Here is a 25,201-nt window from a genome sequence, read left to right on the forward strand (position 1 = left end):
GTTTATTCATGTCTTCCTTAAATTTATTCAGTTATTTGTTGATGTCATCTTTGAATTCCTTAAAATTTTTGAAAATTCATTTAGATTTTGTGCCTCAAGTTTGGCAAAATTATTCTCATTAAGGACAACTATTACTGCATTGGTAGTTTGAGGAAGAGACAAATCAACTTTAAAAAATTACCATTGCTGTATTTTTGCAATGCAAACTGGGCATCTGGATTAGGTTATTATTAGGTATGTCTTTTAATGAGTTTTTTTTTATCCATCAGGGTGAAGTCCCCTGGTAGAGCAGCAGGCTTAGACTAGAGGTAGAGCCTGTGGTAGTGGGTCTCTTTCAGGGGATGTAAGCCACCGAAGAATGTCCTGAAGATGAACCATTTGGGGAGCTTGGGAGTATGGTATGTTTGGGAAGGCTGAGAGGAATAATTCTCCTCCTGAGTCTAGCCTGAAGTATTGCCTGGGAGCCTCAAGAGGGTCCCAGATAGGAGAAGGCAGAACTTAGGATGAAGCTGAGTTGTAGGCATTTCTATGTTAGTTAAACTATATTAGTTTAGGGGAGAGCAGGCAGGGTTTTGGATAATCTAGTTATGAAGAAGGAGAGACCTTACCATACAGCAGTTTTAGAGCTTGGTCCTGAAAAGGCTGGAAGGTGTTGGGAAGCCTTGGACACATGAAAGTGAAGGTTCTACCTGGCACTGCAGATTATATAAATTCAATGTAAGGTAAGTATGCTTCATTTTATTTTTAAAGATTTAGAAAATAGTTCAAAGCTAATCAGCTTCCTTCTTGGGCCACTCAACTTGCAACTAACTCCCAGACTTTCCTACGGGTTGTGTTTCTGAGTAGGTTCTTTTCCTTACTCCTTCTTAAGCCACCCTTCAGCTATATGACGTGCAGTGACAGGTAGAATGAGCACTGGAGAGATGACCCAGCTATAAAATCTAGGCTTATAAGAAAAGTAACTTTAAAGGAGAATCATTTACTTAAAGTTAACTGCATGTTTGAAATGCACAATTGATATTGATATATATGTACATAATATATACATATATGTGTAAGAGACCATTACCACAAGCCCCAGGGTGTTCTTCAATTCCTCTTTCCTTCCCTTTTCATTGTTGGAACCCTTCTACTTCATCCATGTATAAACATGATAATTAGGTTGCACTTTCTATAATTTTATAATACACACATCATATACTACATTCTCCTTTGGTCTGGCTGAATATTTTGATCCTTTAATGTTTGGATTTATTTCTTTATTTGATGAATAATAACTTATTCCATGAATAAACAATAGTTTTATTAACACATTCAACATTCAGCATGCTTGCAAATAGATCTGCTCATGAGCATTCCTGTAAGCCACTTTTGTTGTCCCTAAGATTTGTTTTCCCCAAAGCAAATCTTCACTTCAATGGGTAATAAACAGAAAGAAATGACCAGACTAAAAACAAACAAACAAACAAACAAACAAACAACCACAGGAACTGAGGTCAAGTGTTAGGCAGTATTCTGTCAAGTCAGTTGATCCACTGACAGCTGTCTTAACTTTGTCCTGCATTATATTTCCCAATGAAATGAATCATGTTGGGAGTTATAACTCACCAGTAGTACGATGGTCACAACGTGTCTGATGTATGGCTCCCTCGAATGAAGTGTCCTGTAAGTCAGTACATGACGTAACAGGACTATATAGCTAATGCTTCCTGTTTGCTGATCCCAGACCTGGTTGTTCCCTAGCTGTGAACCTCAGGTCTGTTATAATTTTAGAGAACGTTTTTATCTCCTGACCCTCTGTCATGAATCTAGGCCAAGTCCCTATAATCATACTTTATCTACTTTTCCCTGCCAACCACCACCATTTTGTGCTGCAGCAATTGAATTTTCTTTGGGACTTGGCCAACATGATGATCTCTTGGGAGGCCTTGATACATGACTGAGGACAAAATATTGATGACAAAGGAGTGTGTCTAGAATATGGAATTGATTTTGGCATCTTTATAAGTATCTTATAAACTGTAAGAGTAACCCGAATTTTAGTCAATTGCTTCCTGAGGCCTTGTATATTTCTCTAAGCTGTTTAACCAATTTTTTCCATTATAGACATGCTTCTGGTATCCACAAACCCCTCTGACTTTCATATTTGCTCCTGTGGAGTGGTTGCTGTGGAGAACTTGGATGATGCTAAAGGATTTTTGGCCACAGAAGTAAGGCATGGTAGTTGTAGAAGTAAAGTCTGGTAAATGCAGTGAGAAATGAAACTCACATCATAACATGTCATCTTCAGGTCTGGGGATCTGGCCTTACACCACCTGAAGGTGGAGGCTGCTTCTCTCCAAAGTTTACTAACTGGAGAATCACATATTTTCAGAAGAGTAGCATTAAAGCTAAAGAAATGTTGACAAATTTCAACTTTATAGTAAACTTTTAACTTACTCTAAAGTCTAAATTTTGCTTTCTATCTATATAGAGTTGCTTTGGTATTGTTATTTATTTATAAATACACTATAAGACCATGTGGTCTATAGAGTTTGACTTTTCAATTTTGTTTTATAAGCATTTTAGATAAAACCTCAATATGTTTTGGTCAGGCATTTGTTCTGTTGTTTATTGAACCAGTCCTCCAAACCAGATTTATCCTGTCAATGTCTTAGAGAGTCTTCTATGTATTATATTCATTCAGTCTTACATTTCTATAAATAAAGTTATTGAAAAAGAATATTGAATATAGACTCTTCCATGCTTTCTTTATACAAATTCTAATTAGTTACTATAATAACTACATTCTTCTGGGGCTACATGCTGTGTCTTTTTAGGATACAGTGATGTGGTGATATTGTTATGAGTTAGAAAACACCTAGAACCATCTTAACTCTATCCAGTTGTAATTAGCTGAATATTATTTCTTCTGAATCTGTCTTAGGTCCTGTTGTTGCATTTGAGATTGAGGTCCAGCTTAAAGGGGAGGGCTCTTAAAGGCTAAGGTCACAATTACTTCATTTCTGCAGAATTTATGACTATGTGAGGAATGGTCTCACTCCCCCAGTATACAAAGATAAGCAAATTTACATGAACCAGAGCAGTGGCTAATCATTCCACAACAGTCAAATAATTCTGGGAAGAGGGTGAGGAATCAGGGTTGCCAAGTATATCATTTTAGGAAATTAGGTCAGAAACAAAAGGCTACTGAAACAGCTGCTTAGCACAAAATGGAGTTGCCATTAGTCATCACAAGATGATGTGCTTTTTCTTGACACCTTTCACTATGTTAAAAAAAATGAGTAGGCTCTGGAATAAAAGCAGTTGAACATGTGGGACAAGCCTCTCAAAAGATTCAGTGATAGTTTTTATAACCATAAAAGACAGAATAATGAACCTTATGTAGCCACTTAGTGACCTGTTGCTGGAAAGGAGAAGAGAGGAGCAGGGTGTTGAAGGGAACTACTGAAGCTACTGGACACTGGACAAGCCAAGTCCTAAGCCTTCCTAATTCCCCTTTAAAGGACTGAGCAGAGTGCTAGTGGCCAAGTGCCAAAGGGACCAATTTGCATTGCTTTGAGCCCAGCTGTCTCTGAGCCTGTGGTGTTCTGCCTCTCATTCCTGCAGCCCACAGTCTAGTGCAGGGTTGTGTGACACATGGCAGGGTAAGGTGCCTACTGGAGCCGTCAAACAAAGGAAGGCACAACCGGCCATCTGTTTCTCTTCTCACAGAAAGCCATAGATGTCTTGGGATTTCTTCCTGATGAGAAGTTCGGGTGCTATAAGCTCGTTGGAGCCATCATGCACTTTGGAAACCTGAAATTTAGACAGAATCCCAGAGAAGAGCAGCTGGAGGCTGATGGCACAGAAAGTAAGACTTTACAAACACATAGCTCATAGTTCTATTCAAGTCTCAGTTTCCAAGCTCACCTTATTTTATTTGCATTTCACTTGATCTTTTTAAAACTTGTTTGTTTGTTTTAGAGAAATTTGAAAATAATCAATACTATTTTCTTTAATTACTGTTACTTATTTGATTTTTTTTTCATGTAGTGTTGCTGAGAATTGAATTTAGGGCTTCATCCCTCTTAGGCGAGCCCTCTATACCAAGCCCTCTGTTATTGTTGCTAAAAAGTGTTATTTCAGTCATTATTCTATAGTGTTTTCCTCTCACAGCATAAGAAGCATTTCTCCATTAATTACTGGTAATGCCAGTAGATTTTTTTGAGCACTTGTGGAATATACTTTTAGCTCATGGACAATTAGTAAAAATGATGGAGCAAATTGTCAAAAAAAAATGTTTGACTGCTATAAGGGGTGATGGTGTGGTGGTCTGAGCAAAGACCCTTGGAATTTCAAAGGCAAACTAACTCCATCCTGTCAAAACTAGAATGCTTCAAGTACTCTCCCTACCCCCATTAAAAAATGTCAGAATTCTAGCATGAATGGGAAAGGGGCTCTTAAGCACTCTGCCCTTAGTGAGGGCCATCGGCAGTTGACAGCTGATAAGGGAGACTTTTCTTCGGGAATGTGGCACCAAGTCAGTAATAATAGTAATAATAAGAGTAATAGGGGGGCTGGGGATTTAGCTCAGTGGTAGAGCGCTTGCCTAGCAAGTGCAAGCACCTGGGTTCGGTCCTCAGCTCCGAATAATAATAATAATAATAATAATAATAATAATAATAATAATAAATTTAAAAGAGGTTTTGATTCTCAATGGACTTGGAGGGAGATGGATAAGATTAAAATATATGCATGTATAAACATTCCAAACAGTAAGTAAAAATACCATGAAAAACTATGTACTTAATCTATTAGAAAGCATGTGAAACATATTACATTAGTCATCTCTCTAGATTGATATAAAAGCAAAACATCACAATTATTTAAAAATAAATCACAGCGGTGGAATGATTACATTGAATTTTTAAATTCCATGTAAAAGAGATGCTATATCCATTTAATACTTTCAAAGAATAGTAGGTTTAGTTTTAAATATTAATTATCATAATATTTACATAACAAAATTGAGCACACCAATGATATCTGTGCATATCTCTGAAAAGAAGTATATTTACATTATTTTCTGTGTCATTGAAAATTAAATTATGTTAAGCTTCTTTTTTGCTTTATTTTCAGCCACTGAAAACCATAGTTGTAATTTCTATCTCTATGAGTTTGACTAGTTTAGGTACTTTATGTAAGGGGAACCACACAATACTTATATATTTATATTTGGTTTATTTCACTAAGTACCCTATCTTCAAGTTAGATATGTATTGTAGTATGTATCAGGATTTAATTTTTTAAACATTAATTAATATTCTGTTGTATATATTTATATTGTTTTCTTTTTCCATTCATCAGTTTATATAGATCCAGATTGCTTCCACTACTTGTTCTAAAGGAATGTTAGTATAAGAGTGTTAGTTTCATTCAATACATTTAATCCTTTTGTGTAAATCTATCTGTAAGTGGGATCTCCGTTTTAGATGCTAACTCTGTGCTGTGCTTTTGAGGAGCAGACCCATTGTTTCTTCAGTTTCCTCATCTTATAGTACCACACACAATACACAAAAGCTCCTATTCATCTCTGTGCCAGCACTTGTCTTGCTTTTGTTTTTATAATAACTACTACTCTGATAGAAATATAGTAATGTCTCATTTCTATTTTGGTTTGAATTTTACTCCTGACTAGTGGTGTTGAGCATCATTGTGTTGTGTGTGTGTGTGTGTGTGTGTGTGTGTGTGTGTGTTTTGAAATTAATATTTGTTAAGGTTGTTAAGGTCCTTTGCTCAGTTTGTATGACTGTGTTGTGTAGCTTGATGTCAATATGCAGGTGAGGGCTAGCACCAGTTAGGTCAAGGCCAGTATTAGTAATAAAAATAAGGCAGGGACAGAGTTTTTGTAAGACAGGAGAGAAGGAGAAGGAAGGAGAATCAAGATGGAGATGGAGAAAGATGACCCAGATCCAGATGGTCTTGAATTGACAAAGTAGTTGGGATAGATTTCTGTAGGCAAATTTATCTTATTTAGGTGGGCAGATTATATCCTTAGCAATTGGTTGTAAGTTTATTGTGCTGATGTATTGTGGTTTGAGAATTTAACATATAAATCTGATTGTTGGGTTACAGTTTGTTGAGTCATGATTTTACTGGGACCAGAGATTTCTTGACTGGCCAGGGATGGCCAGGGTGACTAGCAATGGGAGCCGAGAGACCGCTTGGACAAGAAGATAGCTAGGCTAATGTAGCGTGGTGCCGCACTGGAACCAGCTGCCTTGATATAAATTAATGTTAGTTTTATATCGCACTACAGTGCAAGAAGTAATGATAGGGAGTGACCTCCAAGAGTACTAGGGGGCCAGCATGGAGTGGTGACATGTGGGAACTGGTCGCGCCTATTTTTTATTTTGACAGTAACAGTGTTGCATATCCTTTTCCTGTTTAACCCAGCACCAGGAATATTTTTGTTCTTGAGAATACATGTGTGAACATGATATTATCCTGGCTCTGAGAGATACAGGTCAAACAAATATGTATCAAGTGAGAATTCCCTGAAAATGAAACAGAATGAAAGAATGATGTCTATGAAGATATGGATGGGTTTGGTGTAGATACACTGGTCATGTGCTTTAGAAGTGACACGCTTGAACATAGATGTTGATAAAACGGGAAAATGATATGAAGATTCTGTAATCTTCTTATATTGTCTCAGATAGGCTTTTATGTCAACTTATTTTGCTCTGTTGTTTTGTTCATACTTTGAGACAAAGGGGCTCCATTATTAGTTTCTGAGACTGTACGCTCACCATGTAACTGGTTAAATTTCATGGCTGAAGTGTCTCCTTGGAAGTGAGCCTTCCAAGTAACTGGGACTACAGCTGTGTACCACTAAGGCTAGTGAGAGAAAGGCTACTTTTGCTTTTTTTGCTTTGTTTTGTTTTAAACATCTTTATTTATTAGCATATATTAATTGTACAAGATTCTAGGTTTTATTATGACATATTCATACTTTTGAAGAGATGTTCTTATTTCAGAAGTCAGACATATTTACTAATAAGTCAGAAATAATGATATTTCAAATAACTAATTGTATCCATTCTTTCTGATGACATATTTTCTAGGTCTTGCCAAGTGTCTTCATCTTCCCCTACCTGTACCTGCTTTAGGACTAAAAAAAATATTTCCTATATAAAGATAGACTTAGAGCATGTTTTCTCTATTGTTAAGGACTGTCCCTAAATCTAATTTTATCCATACAAAAGGTTAATTCAAGTTCTCAGTGTGCCATCTTACCTTAAAAGTTAAAGACAAAATAACATCCATTATTCTAGATTTACTTCTTAATCACTCAGATTTATCTCAAACATTTACACTATACATCACATATGCACTCTGGTTTTTGGATGTGTATAGAGAGAGAATAGTAAAGAGTCAAAAAGAAAAAAAATACAACAGTACCATACACTTAAATATAAATAATTTCCCTTGTATTAAATTCTTAAAGCTCTTCAACAAAAAGGAGAAATATAATTCTATAAGTAAATATCCATCTGATCTTTATAAAAATTACCTATGAGCATAGTGTTTGTAGTATTTATAAAAACAATTTTCCCATTTTATATAGTTGTTTCATGAAGTTCCTACAATTTCTCATCATCTTCCTCAAGCCCTCGTGAATGAAGCCCTGTCATAGACTATGTCAACTTTCATTTCTTTTTCATGTCATTTCTAGTGTATAAGCATCATATCTTGTCTGTTTGCATCAGTTGATGTGTACTTTTTCCATTTGTCACCTATAATGGTATTACTAGAAATACTGTGTACATTTTTTATAAATGTCTTAATTTCTCTTAGATACATATGCAAGAGAGAAATTGCTTGGTCCTACAGTGACTCTGTGTTTAATCTCTAAGAAAGCATTAGACTATTTTCTACAAAGGCCATGCCACACATGTATCTTCACCAATGCCTGTTACTTCTGTTCAACAAGAGCCATTCTGAAGGAACTTTAACTGGTGCTTCAATGTGATTTCATATGTATCTGCAAGAAGGAGAGTATTTCATTTAGCATTCAACGATTTATCTCAAAGCTACAATCTATATTTTTACATTGATCTAACGGCATTTCTGTCTTCTGAGCAGTGGATTTGGCTACAATGGAATGATTTCAACAGTGTTTTCTACCCTCTTTTACTCTTTGCCTCATCCTTACTCTTTTCTTCTTTCCCTTATTGACATCTTTCCTTTCTTTTGTGATCAGATGCTGACAAAGCTGCCTTACTCATGGGCATTAATGCTTCTGAGTTGTTGAAAGGTCTTATATATCCTAGAATCAAAGTTGGTAATGAATATGTTACCAGAAGTCAAAACATACAACAGGTAAGGTAATATTTGAGGTCATAGTAATTGTGTGAACATATAATTACTTTACACACATCATATTTACATATTTTCAACAACTGACAATGTTAGCAATAACTTTGTAGTTATTGTACAGTAGTGAAAAAGGCTACTGTGGTGAGTATTTAAAATGTTCTTAAGAAAGATGTTACAGTGGTACATGACTATGCTGCTTATTTGACAATTCTCCCTTAGGTAACACTTTACTTGTGATTTTTATCTTGGTTGTCCAGCTAAGAAACTTTCAGAGCTGTGGAGTATTGATGTGAATCATCTTGGAGCTGAAACACCTTTATATTTCCACTTTCTTAGTGTAATTGACATTTGGTTACATTAGTGGAGGAGAGGAATGTATGTATGTTGAAGATAGTTAGCATTTGAAAGAATAAGAAATTGATAACATATATGAAAGATAACAGTCTCTATTGATTTAGTTTGGTATAAATAGCAAATGTTCTGAGAATGGCTGACTTTAGCCTTTTCCTCATACAGTAAATATGTCCAGAGCTACTGAGTACTGAGGCAATTTAAGTATAGCAGCACAGTTAAGAATAATTTATATATGTTATATATATTAGTGAGTGTGGTACAGACTATACTGCAGAAATGCATACATACCAAAATTTCAGTGGCGACAAATTTTTTCCTTTTACCCAAACTAAATTTAGTACTTATTGTAAGAAATTCTTGAATTGTATTCTTATTTTACTTTGGACCCACAGCCTATGAAGTTGTGAACAGGGGAAAAACAAGTCATTTGTGGAGGGAAGGCCTCCCACATCAACTTGGGTCAGTGGTGCTAAGACTTTCACTCATGTCCAATGAAGAGAATTTGTCAGATTGTCTCCTCACTGTAAGAGAGGTGATGAATATGATTGTTCTAGAAAGAGGAAATGGTACAGTGAAGTTATAACCTAGTCTCTGTCACCCATAACACCCACATATACACACATGTACACATACACACATGTACACACATACACTTACACACACGCTTACACACATTCTCACACACATAATACGTGGACATACACATACACATATACACATACATGCACATACATATATACACTCACACACATTTGCTCACATACATTTACACACACATATGTGCATGCATATACACATACACCACCCCCAGTATTAGATGTTCGTGACACTGAAGAGGCACTCAGGTGGCAGAGGCTTGGGAATCAGAATTCAAGATCATCTTCTGATGAATTAGTTTGAGGCTATTCAGGGCCATGTGAAATTATCTCAACTCTTCTTTCTCCTAACCCAAAGAAGCAAAAACCAAAACCAATAATGAAAGCTCACTAAACATAGTTGATAGACTGGATATGTGAAGGCCATAGCAGGCATGAACATCATGGAATTATCTTCAGCCTCACTGAGAAATTAGAACAGTGGCAGAGTTTACAAGGGGTAAGGAAAATGTCTCATCTACTTTACACTACCAATGCCTTCTTTAAACTTAAGTCTAATAGTGAAAATGATAGTGTTGTAACTCTGTTTACCATGCATCTGAAGATATGCCTCAGTAGTAGAATCTTCGCCTAGCAAAGATTTAATTGTCAATACCAACACATACACACACACACACACACACACACACACACACACACACACACACACAAGCACACACACACAGAGAGACAGAGAGACAGAGAGACAGACAGAGACAGAGACAGAGACAGACAGACAGATAGACGCAGACACAGACACAGAGAGACACAGAGACATTTAAAGTAACCTTGGTGACCTTTAAGGCCATGGATTATGTCCAGCATTTAGCATAGTGCTCTATAAATGGCAGGGTCTCTATAATGTGAAGATAGTTAGGTGGAAGTTGAGTCATATGATCAAAAGTATTTGAGCTACTTCCTAGTGTTAGGATTAGACATGTTTGTCGGTGTCATTGTTTCTTAAACATCTACTATAACATAGATGTGTGATATGCAGTGACAATACATTAGAGTCTTTTTGTTTATATAACCAAAAGCCTGTATGAAGATTGTAATTAAACACCTGCCTCTTAAAAATAATGTGCTACAGAGGATGATTTGCAACTCCAGGTTTTCGTCTAATAGAACTAGTTAATAAAACTAGTATGTTATTTTTCAAAATTAAAGAAACAAACTGCCTCATCGTCTTGGGGACAGTAAAAGAGAATTGTCTTAGCCTCATCATGATAGGAAAATCTGTTCCATGATGATTGTCCCATGAGGTCAACCTTGATTCAGGAAGGTGAGAATCAAACTGAGAATGAAAATAATAAAGAGTTGGAAGTCAAAATTAGTCAGTCTCCAAGAGCACTATTGGGATGGAACTTCTGGGAAGGTAGGTGAGTTGCTGATGGTTACTCATTTTATCAATCAGCTGTATCGGCAATAGTCAAGCATGTCCTAGGGATTATAGATTTTAAAATTAAATATTAACACTTTAAAAACTTTACTTGACACAGTTCATTAAAAGAAATTGCCTAATTTTTTTCCAATAATGAGAGAGACTTTAAGACTACTGTAATAGAGATGTTGCAACAGGGAGGTGACTTTGGACTTAACTCCTAATACAGCCATTGCAAGTAGGAATTTATAGGTCAACAAAGGGGAAAGAGGGTGAATGAAAGCACATTTCTAAGAGAAGACATCATGGAAAAGGGACCATGGTTGAACTGAAATATTAGACCTCTTGCTAAGGACAGGCTACAAATTTATACATGACATGAGGAATAAAACACATCATCAAGGGGTTGGGGATTTAGCTCAGTGGTATAGCGCTTGTCTAGCAAGTGCAAGGCCCTGGGTTCGGTCCCCAGCTCCAAAAAAAAAAAAAAAAAAAAAAAAAAAGAAACAAACAAACAAAAACCCACATCATCAAGTGGCATTAAGGGCAGAAAAGTCTTCATTAAATGATAGAAAAGCATGTTCTAGCAACTAGCTGGAGTGAATGTGGGAATAGTGCATTTCAGAGTCAGTACATTTGGGGCTGCGTTTGAATCCTGCTATCTTTCTTTCTAATTATTTGCTCCAGATGCTGCTGCTGCTGATAGCAGGTCTTAAGACCACACCGTTCACACCAGGCTCTGGCATATACCATCATAACATACCTTGGTATATTTAGCTTATTGTTAATAAAAACATCATTTATCTCATCTATACATTTGAGAAGGAGGCACAGTGTTAACTTATTTTTAATCTCCTCCTTCCTCCAACCCATTCCTGCTTTTCTTCTCCTTTTCTCCTTATATTCACCAGAATTCTAAGACCATAGAAGATTAACAAATCAAACATTGTTGAAGGAAGATGCTAAAGATTTACTTTTATAATTATGTGTATGAGTCTGTATGTGGGGGTAAGCATGTGAGACTAGGAGAAAGAGTTGGATCCCTTGGAACTGGAATTACAAGCAGTCGTGAGCTGCCTGGGTGTAGCAAGCAGTCTTATACCACTGAACCATCTCTCCACACCCCTTTACAAAGATTTATCTTTATAATTTTTGAGGAAAAAATGTACATATGATTTCTAGGTAACCTATGCAGTTGGTGCACTGTCTAAGTCAATATATGAGAGGATGTTTAAGTGGCTAGTGGCACGCATGAACCAGGTCCTGGATGCCAAGGTGACAAGCCACTTCTTCATTGGTATTCTTGACATCACTGGTTTTGAAATACTTGATGTAAGTATACATGGTAAGAGCAAAATCAATGAATATTTCAAGGAGATTAAAAAATTCAATTTGTGAAATGTAACCACTAGAAAACATGATCAAAGCATGCTAAGAATCATTATACTTGATATCAATGGGCATGCTAATGTGGAAAGAAGAATATTTTGAATATCTTACAGGATATCATTCCTAGATAATAACTATAGTCAACTAATCACTGCTCAAAGAAGGAAAATTAGTTTCTATCCTGGATGAGCTTGTTATAAACTGTCCAAACAGAATGGTTGGTCAGCCCTGAAACCACATACAAGTAAGCAACACAAACAGACTCACTAGATTGTTATAATACATTTTTGCGCACGCGCACGCAAACACACACAGACACACACACACACACATTTAACAATAGTAATCAGAGAAAAAAGGTTATGAACTTGAGAGTGGGGGAATATGGGAAGAGTTGCAGGAAGGAAAAAGAGAGGAAACTGATATGTCTATTTCAATTAGGGTATAGTTAAAGAAAACCAAATTAACAAATAAAAAGAATTTTTATACCTAAATTCTAAGGGCTTTTTCATTAGAGGATAGCTACAATTATTAACATTTATTATTATTAAATTAGTGTTAACTATCTAATTTCTTAATCTATATTTAAGTCAAAGTAAATAGAGGCCTTTTGTGAATTTTTAATCACAACTCAATTGGACATTATTTTACTGTAATAATCATTAGTTTGTAGATATAGCGGAAGGAGACAGGAATTTAGCTGAGCACTTTTAATGGTTAAGTATTCTTGCCATCATGTGATGACAAGTACTATTTTTTCTCATCACCATGCATTCTTGCAAGTGGAACTTTTAATTCTCCTTCCTACCTATTTATAGTACAATAGTCTCGAGCAACTCTGCATCAACTTTACCAATGAAAAGTTACAACAGTTTTTCAATCAGCAACTGTTTATTCTGGAGCAAGAAGAATACAGGAAAGAAGGCCTTGACTGGGTGTCCATTGACTATGGTCTGGATTTGCAAGCCTGCATCGATCTCATTGAGAAGGTACAGGATACATGTACCAGTCCTCCTTGTCCTTTTTCATTTACAAACCATCACAGCTTACCATGTTGATCCATCTCAGGAAGGGGCCCCTGTCAGCAGATGAGGAATGGGTCTGGAAGGCTCCATCCATTTTCTCCTGGTGGATTTTGCCTTCAAGACCCATAACATTGCAGCTAAACTTTCCTGTAACCTGCCAAACTCCATCATGTGTAACACAGCCTGCCTATACATTTGTAGTTTGTGCATGATCTCCATTGTTAAAATGCAAGGGGCCTTGTTTGAAATCAAATGACCATGCTCTGTTTTTCTCAAGGGAAAGACAGAGCTGAAAATGCAAATTCTGCAGTTCCTGCCTTATTAGCAATGAGTATACCCATATCCGGGGAAGCTTAAGGGAATTTGACAAACTAGCATGCTGGTAGGCAACTGATCTAAGTTCTTAAAGTTGATACCAAGCAGAATATTATTTGTTCATTTAATTGGACCAGTACCAGTTAGTTTAAGTAATTCATCAGAGTGTTTCATGTTAAATTAGTTGTAGTATGTGGTTTCTGAATTGTGTGAGGCCCCCTCCTTTGTTCTATGCTATGGGGTTTGGTAAAAGGGTTCATGTTCTCTTTTCTGCGCCTTTGTCCACAAGAACAAGCACTGTCACACAGTAGTGAACTCTGTGCCTATTCTTGGTCTAATCAGGAATTGTAATACTATTTGGATGCAAGTTTAAGCAGGCCAAAGCCTTTGCCTTCCTGAAAGTTCTTCAGATACTCTAAGCTTTGTCACCAACCCTGTCAGGAAGGATGTGAAAATTAAATACACTGTCTGTAAAGATAATTTAAGGTTTTAGATAAAACAAATCCTATTACTCTTAAAAGGAAGAAGCATCACATTGATTTACTTTGGTCAGTGACTTCCCAATGGAGAGGGAAGGTTGAATAAGAAAAATGAATCCCCTATACCACTATAAACTTGTTAAAATAATAATAATAAACTAACCATACTGTGGTGAATTGTATGTGTGTATGTGTCGGTGTGTGTGTATAGGTGTGTGTGTGTTGGTGTGTATATTTATGTGGGAATGTATATGTTGGTGTGTGCATGTATGTGTGTGTGTTGGTATATATATTTGTGTGTGTATGTGTGTGTGTGTATGTGTGTGTGTGTGTGTGTGTGTGTATGCACATGTGTATGTTGGTTTTCTGACTAGAGATAAAACAGAGCTTCAGATTGGCAGAGAAAGAAAAACTTAATTTTTAGCAACTGTCACTTCTGTCACCTGCTGACACTGCTGATAATGACACTATTTTCAAATAGAAAGGAGGGATGTAGAGATTGTTCAGACCATGGTAGGTCAATGTCATTGACTCTCATTTGACCTGAGGTTATTGCCTCATTTATTCTGGCCTCGAGTTCTCCAGTTATATTCTAGCAATGTCAATGTTATTTCCTGTCAATTTTCTACTGGTTTGATAAAATGTGAAAAAATATTGACTGGGTATTAGAAAGCAAAGATAAGTCTTCAACTACTCAAAGAACTCAGGTTAGATTAATAGCAAAAACTCTCTTGAAAAATACAATATTTTGAAAAAAAAAAGCAGTATATAGATTTGGAGAGAAATTTGATTATATAATGGTGAAATTTATTTCTTGATATAGAATGACTCATGGGAGAATTTAAATTTAAAGTAACCAGAGTACATCAATATATACAAAATATATTGTATTATACATATAATGCATATTTATAGGCAGAAGAATTTTCTGTCTTTTCCTCCCCTATCCATTTTCTTATGTTTTCAGGGACAGGCAAGCCATGGTCCTCCATCTCTATCTCCTTTAGATTTTCATCTATGAACTTGAGATAATGAGGTCAGTGCAGTGTGGGTCATGCAACACAACGTTGGGTCAGACAGACTTGTTCTTTGTCCTTGCCATTGGGAGTTTAGCTTCACTATCAGGTTGGTGGTCTATGACCACTTCAGAACAATAGTTCCTTGGAACTATAATGAAGCCTATGCCAATTCCCTGCACAGAATGGATATTTGTTTATATCTTTGTGACTGTTGTCTGGTCTCCTCTTCCTAGAAGATTTCACCACAACATAAAACAACTATGCTGACTACAGAGTGTTGTTCAGTATTGGTTTATTAAATAATTGGATGATATTACAGTTATTTTAAAGTACATCAAGGCATCTTTTAAAATATGAGTTTTTGACTTTCAAAATATGAGTTTCTTGTGTTTTATATTACTGGTCAATCAATTAGCTGGATTTGAAAAAGTAATTTTCAAACATAAAAAGTAGCATGTTTTTGAGTTCACAGAAATATTTGTCTCATACTGAATTTAGTACCAAGCTTAGCCATTAATTAATTTCTTGAAGCTTACAGTGACCTCCTTCCATGTAAATGCTGTGAACAAACCTATTAAAGGATTAACTCACACCCATTTTATTATTGAAATATTGTAGTTTAGAACTTAGTTTACTTACTAAAGCATTATCATACAATTACATATTTATAACTATGTATGAGGTTTCATAAAGAGATTATCCCTCTTAATTCTTGACAAATATCCAAAGTTTTGTGCTTGAGAGCTTGTTACTCTTTCAGTATGTCTTTTAAGTCTCTAATATTCTCCCATGGGATTAGGATAAGGTTTTAGAATTATATTGGCTTTAAGAAAAAATTCACGTCAGGTTTTAGCATCGTAACAGATGCCGAGTGTGTTACATAGTGGATTACATTATTAGCCTTCCATGCCTGACTTGGTCCAAATTAACATTTTTCTCTTACATTTGCCTATTTACCTTTTCCTTTTTTTCAAGTTTAGCCATCACCTGTTCTTTATTAACAATTCATAAAGAAAAAAAGAACTCATTCCAAAGAAATCAACTAAATGAGTATTAAAAATTCACTATTAACATGAAATTTTTGGTTTTTGTAATGTGCCAATACATCTAGGAAGAACAAAACCAATACCAGTTACTAAGATAATAATAATAATAATAATAATAATAATAATAATAATAATTCAATTTCATATTTCTCAAAAACAAAAACTTTGGTTTAAATATAAGATCAAGAGACGAGATTATAGTAGGACTACACAAATAAAACCTGAAGCAGAACAAACGAAATAGAAGTTCATTATGCAGAAATACTTTCTGAGAGGTTTATCTGATAGAACCCATGCCAAAAGGATTGTTTTCAAACTAAACCTATTTTACTAAACTATGTATAAGACCTATTAACCATTAATTCTTTCAAAATCTTGTAGGATGTGTTTCGACCATACTCATCTCTCACCTAAATCTCCCAGATCCACCGTTCTTCCCTATCCACCCAACTATTAAAATTTGTCTTGATTTTTAATCCTTCAAGAGCAGTATGTGTTCCCAAAGTATTCTTGACTGTGTGGTGTTCTGCTGGGACATAGTCGGTCTGCTAGGGGCTACACTTTTAGAGAAAATTCTTCTCTCCCTCTCTCAGCTACGAACAATCTCAATGAGTCCATGGCTAGGAATGGATGAACTTTTTTGGAATAAGTTTTGATTGCTTCTATATAGTGATATGCTGTCAATGACTTTCCATATCACTAGGCAGCAAATATTGCAAAAATTTTCTAAAATATTTTAAACCCTGGTAACATCCCAGCATTAAATAGATACTGCAGTCTCCAAAGAGGAGTTCCTTGGTTATACTAATTTTACGATTTTAATATGAAATAATTAACATTTAATATTAACATTTCAAGTATCAGATTATATCTTGTTTGCCTGCATATTTTTTTTAAAGATTTGTTTTATTTATATGAGTACACTGTAGCTGTCTCCAGACTCACCAGAAGAGGGGATTGGATTCCATTACAAATGGTTATGAGTCACGATGTGGTTGCTGGGAATTGAACTCAAGACCTCTGGAAGAGTCAGTGCTCTTAACGTCTGAGCCATTTCTCCAGCTCCCGTGCAGATTTTTTAACTTCATGCCTTTTCTTTCTTTTCTTCCTCTTCCTCTTCCTCTTCCTTTTCCTCCTCCTCTTCCTCCTCCTCCTCCTCCTCCTCCTCCTTCTTCTACAGTTTTTCTATCTATTGTTCCCATCTAAGTGGGCTAGGTTCCAGGATTCAAACTTTTCCATATTGAAGCAATGTTCACCCATCAATTGTTCATTAGAAATTTCCTGAGGATTTAAACTAAGAGTAATAAGGTGTACATCCCTGAAAGGCATCATCTTTCTACTCAAGAAATTTCTCTTATAATTGAAAAGATGTCTTAAAACCAAGACCTTTTCCTACCACATAGATAAACCTATTAATCAATTACTTGTCTCTTCGTCCTGTTGCTGAGGTATGGGTCTCTCTAGGTTATGTGGATGGATGAACATGTGGCTTCTAACATTGAGCACAGTAGCTCAACAACTTAATTGTCATGGTGTTCATATTTTGTTAATATTCTTAGGAATTTGACACCTTTACATTTAAGGTCAGATGAAAGCTGCTGCCGGAACAGAATGTGTAATTAGGGGCTAAATGAATAGCTAAGAAAGCAGGCTTTGAGGCAATAGGGTGACCTTCAATTTCTGCAGGAGGATAGGATAGTAATGTCTAATTACACTGCTAAGAAAGAATAGAAACGCAGGCATTATACCTGGTTCATCTCAGAAGGAGTATCATTTGCTGGAGGACCTAATTCAAGGTGTACCTAAGCCCTTCTTGGATTTCTCGAGATGTCAAGGAACCCAACAGTGTCAGATCTAAATGATCACACAGCAATGTGCAGATAATGAACTTAATTGATAAGTGTAAAATGTCTTTTAAAATGGCTAGATGTAAAATAACTATATTAAAACACACAACAAAGAAAGGTCTAGAGTCAAAAAATGATGAGTTTTACATCTGAGTGGACTCTTAAGTTCCTTCAAATAACATCAGCCAGGGCACAAATGCTAGTGATGTTAGTTGCATAAAAATTTAACAACCCTGTGATATAATTTAAAAACTGCCCCTCATTGGAAGAAGACCCTGAAATACGAAGTAAATTTAAAATGCCATTTATTAGAACCAGTAGGAATTCCATTGAGGGATAAACTCCAAACTATAAACATAAACATTATTTTGACTAAAGATTCGTGATTATTGAATTCGATTTTGTCATTAAATCCCTATTTGTGGCACTTTTAAACTTCTACCCATTAAGTTTGTCTAGAGAACCATTTAGATAATGACTGTATAATAACATATGCTGTTTGAACGAAACCACTATGGAAATTACAGTATTTGCTGGAAATTCATTCTTCCTTGTGACGTCTCTTCACAATGGGAGCAAAGGGTGAATTGTGTTAATAAAATAGTCCTTCAGTCCAGATATTTTTATTTAGCAAAATGTCTGGGAAATGTCCTAATCTAAAATAAAACAATTAAAATGAAGGTCTTCAGGCAATCAGCTATCAACATTATAAAAATAGAGTATAAATGAAATGCTGCTAAACAAAATTAAACACAGAATTTATTTAGAATAAAAAAGAGAGAAAAGTCCAGAGTGACCAGAAAGTGTGCATATAGAGATCTATAAAGTCCTGACAAGAAAGGGGTAATATTTAGGTTAGTACCTCAGGAACGGATGTTATTTCTTCAAGTTAAAATAGATAAATACTGAGATGATGTGAGAACAGGCAAGCACAATCACATGAAGATAGGAAAGTTCTCCTCAGAAATGTCATGTCCCTACTTGGAGCCTCCAATATTCAAAAAGAAATCCCTAAGGGAAAAGGAAGGACAGATTGTGAAGGGCTTTTAATGAATTTATTTCTTACTTTAAGCAATGGACATAGGCTGGGTTCTAAACCTGGCAATAAAGAAATGAGAGGAACTGATGTTTAATCTGCTATAAAATAAGAAGGGTGGGTAGACAACTGAGAAATCAAGAGGTCTTGAGCTAGAGGCCCCAAAAGTTCTGGTAATAAGAAAATGATTGTGAAAAAGGTTTTTGAGAGAGAGAGAGAGAGAGAGAGAGAGAGAGAGAGAGAGAGAGAGAGAGAGAGAGAGAGAGAGAGAGAGAGAGTAGAGAGAGAGAGAGAGCGTTCTGCCGAGTCAAACCATTTACTGTGAAATATAAGTGTAATATATAAATGTTATCCCCTTTCCTGGTTTCCCCGTCCACAAACCCCCTATCCCAAACTCCTCCCCCTGCTTCTATGAGGATGTCCCCGCTCCCCAACCACTCCTCTTTCCAGATTCCCCGCCCTGACATTCCCCTGCACTGGGGGTTCCAGCCTTGTCAGGACCAAGGGCTTCTCCTCCCATTGGTGCCCAACAAGGCCATCTTCTGCTACATAGGCAGCTGGAGCCATGGGTAGGTCCATGTGTACTCTTTGGGTAGTGGTTTAGTCCCTGGGAGCTCTGGTTTGTTCTAACAGGCTTCCTCTTAGTCGATGCTTCTATTTTTTAAATGAGTCATTCCAGCTTTGGCTGCTGTTATATAGAAAACTACACAGAATGAGATGGAGTTCTCCCAAGAGATCGCATGTGTGCATGAGTTCATCAGCTATTCAAGATCTGTCATTCCACTTTTCTTTTCTCCTCTCCTGCTTCCTTCATTGTTCTTATTTTTTTCACGTTGCCAAGAACTCACAAAACCAAGTGTTTTATGTGCAAGATGGGCATTTATTTTACACCAGATGCTTTGTGCTGACAACACCTCTTTATTCACTGCTTTTCGAGTCTTTGGATAAATGGAGGAGCCAGAGATTACTTTTGGAATGTTCAATGTTCTGTCTATAAAATGCGGGTTGTAGGTCCATAAGAAAAAAATTTAAAGGATAGAAAAGCTAGGATCCGCGAAATAGCTTAGTGGGTAAAATGCTTGTCACAGAAGCCTGCAATCCATTCTGATCTATGGAACACATACAAAGGTGGAATCAAGGAACCCACTCTGCAAAGTTGTGTTACAGTCTACACACACACACACACACACACACACACACACACACACACACACACATACACACACACACATACACACACTGTGGTATGTGTGTTTACCTCCCCGTCATACAACTACACAATACTAATAAGTTTTCAAGCTAAAATATGGAAAACATAATATATATATATATATATATATATATATATATATATATATATATAATGTATAGATCAGAGTGACAAATGATTGAAATTTTTATTTTCAAACATCTGATGAATCATTATGTGGAATAAAAATGAAACTCATTTCTGTGGCTCCAATGAGATATTTAGAAGAAGGGAATTTACATATTAAGTTTGTTTTTTAATACATTATATATCCAGAACCTTGATGCTGGTGTGATTTCTCTGCCTGAAAACATTTAAACATAAGCTGTCACCCTTAGAAAGCAGTTTTGATGAGAATTCAAGGATCTATTAGGTAAGTTAGACCAGATCCTCAGTCTCTCCTTCAGACTCAAGAGTGAAAAGGGCTGGAGAGAATCAAAGACCTGTGCTCTTGCAACAAGTAAGCTTCTCCTATCTTAGTGGTTATGGACTCATACTGCACTTGTTTCTCTGAGCTATTTTATGATGGATTATAGGTCTTTTTGGCTACATACTTCAGGACTGGAGCCTATGTCTAAACCACATTTCCATATCTCTGATTATCTGAAATGGTGAGTGGATCTTGGAAAGCACTTTGAAGTTATTTAGATAGCGACTAGGTAAATAATATTAATATAAAATATATATAAAGATCAGCACCCATGATGTTTCCTTGTTTGTCAAATGTGCTTTCCCTGTGTGTGTTTCTCTGTGCATATTGTTTAATAGAAGGATCCGTTAGAATTTCTCAGGCTGAAAACTTGTCCTACACTCATGATTCTCACACTAGGCAGTTGTGACCCAGTTCTACTTTCAACTCCATCACAATTCTAGTGACTTCCCACAAGCTCTGAAACTGTGTCCTTGTAGCCTAGGGGGTAACGAATGATGATGCTTGGTAAGCCTGCAGCCTGGTATTACTGAAACACCACTTCTTTTGTTTGCAGGTACCACAGCGAATGAGCGGGTAGCAAATGGGTTGCAAAGACTATGACCATTTAGAGGAAAATTGCTTCAGGAAGTCATACCCTTTTCCCTCCCATCTTCTTGTACATTCCTAAAGCCCTTTAAAATGTAAAGACCACCATTAGCTCATAACTTTCCAACTTGCTTGACTGACTCCTGCCCTAAACCATCTTTTCCTTCAAACACAAATCAAGTCACATCACTTTATGTTACATGTCTCCCAAAAGGCTTCGCATTGCATTCAAACTCCAGTTGTCTTACACCCTGTAAGTTCTTTGCAGTCCGGCCTTATTTAACTTTGTGACTTTTTCCTTGTACTATGTGTCCTGGCTGGCTTTGTTGGTGTTACACATGCTTCTGACGGGATCTCATACATGCAAGCGTCTTCTGCGGTGCAATCTCTGTCATCTTCCTTTTCTCCTTTCTCTATCAGAATACTTTAACCAGATATATGTTTCTGGATTTCTCTTATCCAGGGCAAAGAGGCCTCATGGTAAAATTACTTCCACCCTCTTCATTATCAATCTTTCTACTTTACCTGATTTCTTCAAAGCACTAAGTTAATTCTTTCATAGTTATTTTCTCATTTTGCCTATTTACTCTGTTCCTCATGAATGTTATTACAGTGTAAAGCTCACCACTGCCCCTGCTGGTGTCAGCACGACACTTCATGTAATATATATTCACAGGACACAGAGTGTGGTTGGCTTGTTCTTGTCAACTGAGTTCTCTGTGAGAGAGTCATATTGACATACTATTGGAAACACTCTTTCTTGCTCATTTTTGGAACTCACTCTTATCCTCTCCTGCAGCCCATGGGCATTCTTTCTATCCTTGAAGAGGAATGTATGCTTCCTAAAGCTACTGACAATACTTTCAAGACCAAACTCTTTGCCCACCATTTTGGAAAGTCAGCCTACTTCCAGAAACCCACAGCTCCTGAGAAGAACTTCGAAGTTCACTTTGAACTTGCTCATTATGCAGGAGTGGTGAGTTAGTCCTACATTTCCAGGCCCACATTTTCTGGTCTTTACATCAAATGAACTTGTCTAAAATCTTTAGCTAATATTTTAGTACTGTTTAGATTAAATGATAACATGAATAAGTACATCTAAGTGCTAGAGAAGAGGTGGTGTCACCTTTTAGTGACATGGTCATACTATAATTACTTATACACCGTGCTCAGAAATCTCAGTGTGAACGCCGTCATCTGGTCTCAAAACACGGCCACTGTAGGAAGACCTAGAGGCCATTCAAGTCATGGGACATTTCCCCTTGTTTGTCTTTCTTTTAACTTGACATTGTGTTAGTGATTGCAAAAATCACCTTTTTAAAAAGACATAGTGTGAAGTAATGGTCTCTAGGTCTCTAAGTTTTTGCAAATACAATTCTTTTTTTTTTTTTCAGAGCTGAGGACTGAACCCAGGGCCTTGCGCTTCCTAGGCAAGCGCTCTACCACTGAGCTAAATCCCCAACCCGCAAAAACAATTCTTAATGTGCTCTCTTGCCTGTCCAGTGATATGTGCCATTCTTCCTTCTTAGAGCCACTGATTGTAAGAGAGCAGATGTATCACCAGTGAATGATAACAATACATTTCAAACAAAAATTATCTCCCAAGTGTTCCCAGAGAGTTTTTCTTGACATCATGAAATATGGTTTTAACAATATGTAAAATACCATTGCATGTGCTAACTTTGCCTGAGAACTCACTATACATGAGAGAGAAGAGATCCTTTTCCTAGTGCTGCCTATAAAAGTTTCCCATATGAATTATTTCCAATGGATGTAAAGACCAACCCATCCTTCCTCAGTTGCTTTTTTCTGTCCTTTCCTTTATGTTTTTCTCACTCATTACTTCCTTCACTGTTAGATATTTTTATTTTCTTTTCCTTTAAAAGTGTAATTTTAAAAAAATAACCAAATTGGGCTGCATGACAGCCTTCTGAAATATTACTCAAAATTATTACTCAATTAATACAAAAGGATATGTTTGTGGAATTTTTAAAGCAATGTACAATTTTCCATATTAATGCATGCTTTTTCTTATTTCATTACCTGAAACACATGCCTTTCCAAAGGTCCCTTATGATATCAGTGGTTGGATTGGAAAGAACAAAGAGCTTCTTAATGAAACAGTGGTGGCTCTACTTCAGAAGTCCTCCAACAAAGTCCTGGCGAGTCTCTTTACAAACAACACCATTGCTGGTAGTGGTGAGTTAGATTCTATTGAAGTTTTACCTTCAGATCAGATTGTTTGGTGACCTGGCTTCTGCACAAGTCCTTTCTGCTTTCTGTTATAAGAACTTCTGCTTTCTGTGGTGTGTTTTCTGTCCTAGAGTGTTTATGACTAATTCATGCTTTTTTCTAGACTTACCTACAAAAGAAATAACTGACAATACAGCTTGATGCATGGTTTGGGGACAATAATAATCCTCATATATATCAAAAACCAATCTAGTTTTATGAATCTTAATTGGCTTTATTGGTTGGCAGTCTAAAGCATAACAAAACAAAAAAGATTCCTATTACAGCAAACCATGACATGAGTAAGAGGTGCTATTTATATCTAGAGACAAAAGGATGATGTGCAAAACTGGAAGTTATTGAGACACCCTTGTTAATTATATCTCACATTTATTGTATGTGAACATGGTTTGAATAGTTGACTGACTGTATTTGGCTAGGACCTGGCAACTTGCTCAGGGTTAGTTATAATTTGTTTTCTTATTAATTTACAGGTTACATCATACAAAGAAACATTTGAGCAAAATTCAAGATGTGTTTAGGCAGCTTTCATTCAAAGTTTATGTATTTATGTACTATGTATGTATGTATGTTTCTTTCTGTCTGTCTATCTGTCTCTATCTATCTATCTATCTATCTATCTATCTATCTATCTATCTAACTATCATCTTTAGTTTATACAGGTTGGAAAATCAAAATATTTCCCCATGATTTTTTTTCCTTTGCAAAATGGAAACTCTTGGTTAATATTAAATCTAGAAAGTTTTGATTCCCTCTACACACATAGCGTGGAGTGCACAGCTCTTCTGTCAGTAGCATATGCAGTCTTACTTCCTAACATTCTTACCTTTCTATTATTTTATACCCAGCTTCACATTAATCCTGGTCTCTCTTAGCCTGATCTAGGTCTCCTGATTAACACGGTAAAGAAGGAGATGAAGAATTTAGCTTTCCTAGATTCTTCAGCTCACAATATATAATCAAGGAACAAGCGTGCTTTACTACAGGCCTGTATCAACAGGAGATAAAGAAATGAAAGTGGTTGTGCTTAATTTAACAATTCAGGGGAAGTACAGCTGCCTGATTCTACTATTAGTATTTTGTTACTGTTGTTTTCTGTATTTTTTTAAGGTTTATTTATTTTATTTACACTGTAGCTGTTTTCAGACACACCAGAAGGAGGCATTGGATTCCATTACAGATGGTTTTGAGCCACTTTGTGGTTGCTGGGAATTGAACTCAAGACCTCTGGAAGGTTGGTCAGTGCTCTTAACCACGAGGCCATCTCTCCAGCCCCTGTTTTCTGTTTTAAAAACTGTCTTGACAGTGACTGGATTCAAGCTTCTTAACCTTTTACCCCAGTCTCCTAAAAATTCCAGGGTGATTGACAGAGAATGCTGTACCTACATTTCATCTGGGTCTTCTATGGTGTCTCTGAGTTGGTGAGATAATGGCTGCATAGTTTACAGTTCTTAGTTTAATTACCTGACCATTCATAGGAGAATTAGAGAGGAAGGATGGCCCGATAATTAGGAAGGAATTTGGAGTCTGTATGATCAAGGCCTGCATTCTTTTCATCCAGAAGGGAAGAATGGAATGGAAAGGAAGATTGTTGAAAAAAAGTATTCTAGCACTTCTTGTAAATAATTGTTTCTAAAAATGCTAACTCATCCTCTCATTAAATTGTCCACAAATATCCTTATTTCCCTTGATAAGTTGTAGTATTTTAGATCAAAGTTAGAGTTTCAAAATGTTGTCAGGCACTCAAACTAATAGAAGAAAAACTAGGGAAGCATCTGGAACACATGGGCA

The 25,201-nt window shown here is 36.3% G+C and overlaps 1 protein-coding gene across 1 annotated transcript in view; it reads left to right on the top strand.

The window, feature by feature from the left end:
- Myh15 (myosin heavy chain 15) overlaps nt 1-25,201 on the top strand; it is a 135,905-nt gene that overhangs the window by 19,538 nt on the left and 91,166 nt on the right. The window contains exons 10-16 of the mRNA XM_032899654.1: nt 2,107-2,210; nt 3,715-3,853; nt 8,249-8,367; nt 11,917-12,066; nt 12,942-13,112; nt 21,957-22,133; nt 23,224-23,356. Coding sequence (XP_032755545.1) covers nt 2,107-2,210; nt 3,715-3,853; nt 8,249-8,367; nt 11,917-12,066; nt 12,942-13,112; nt 21,957-22,133; nt 23,224-23,356 — 993 coding nt within the window. The remainder of the gene's footprint in view (nt 1-2,106; nt 2,211-3,714; nt 3,854-8,248; nt 8,368-11,916; nt 12,067-12,941; nt 13,113-21,956; nt 22,134-23,223; nt 23,357-25,201) is intronic.

Source organism: Rattus rattus, chromosome 4 (assembly GCF_011064425.1).
Source record: "Rattus rattus isolate New Zealand chromosome 4, Rrattus_CSIRO_v1, whole genome shotgun sequence".
Classification (NCBI taxonomy): Eukaryota; Metazoa; Chordata; class Mammalia; order Rodentia; family Muridae; genus Rattus; species Rattus rattus.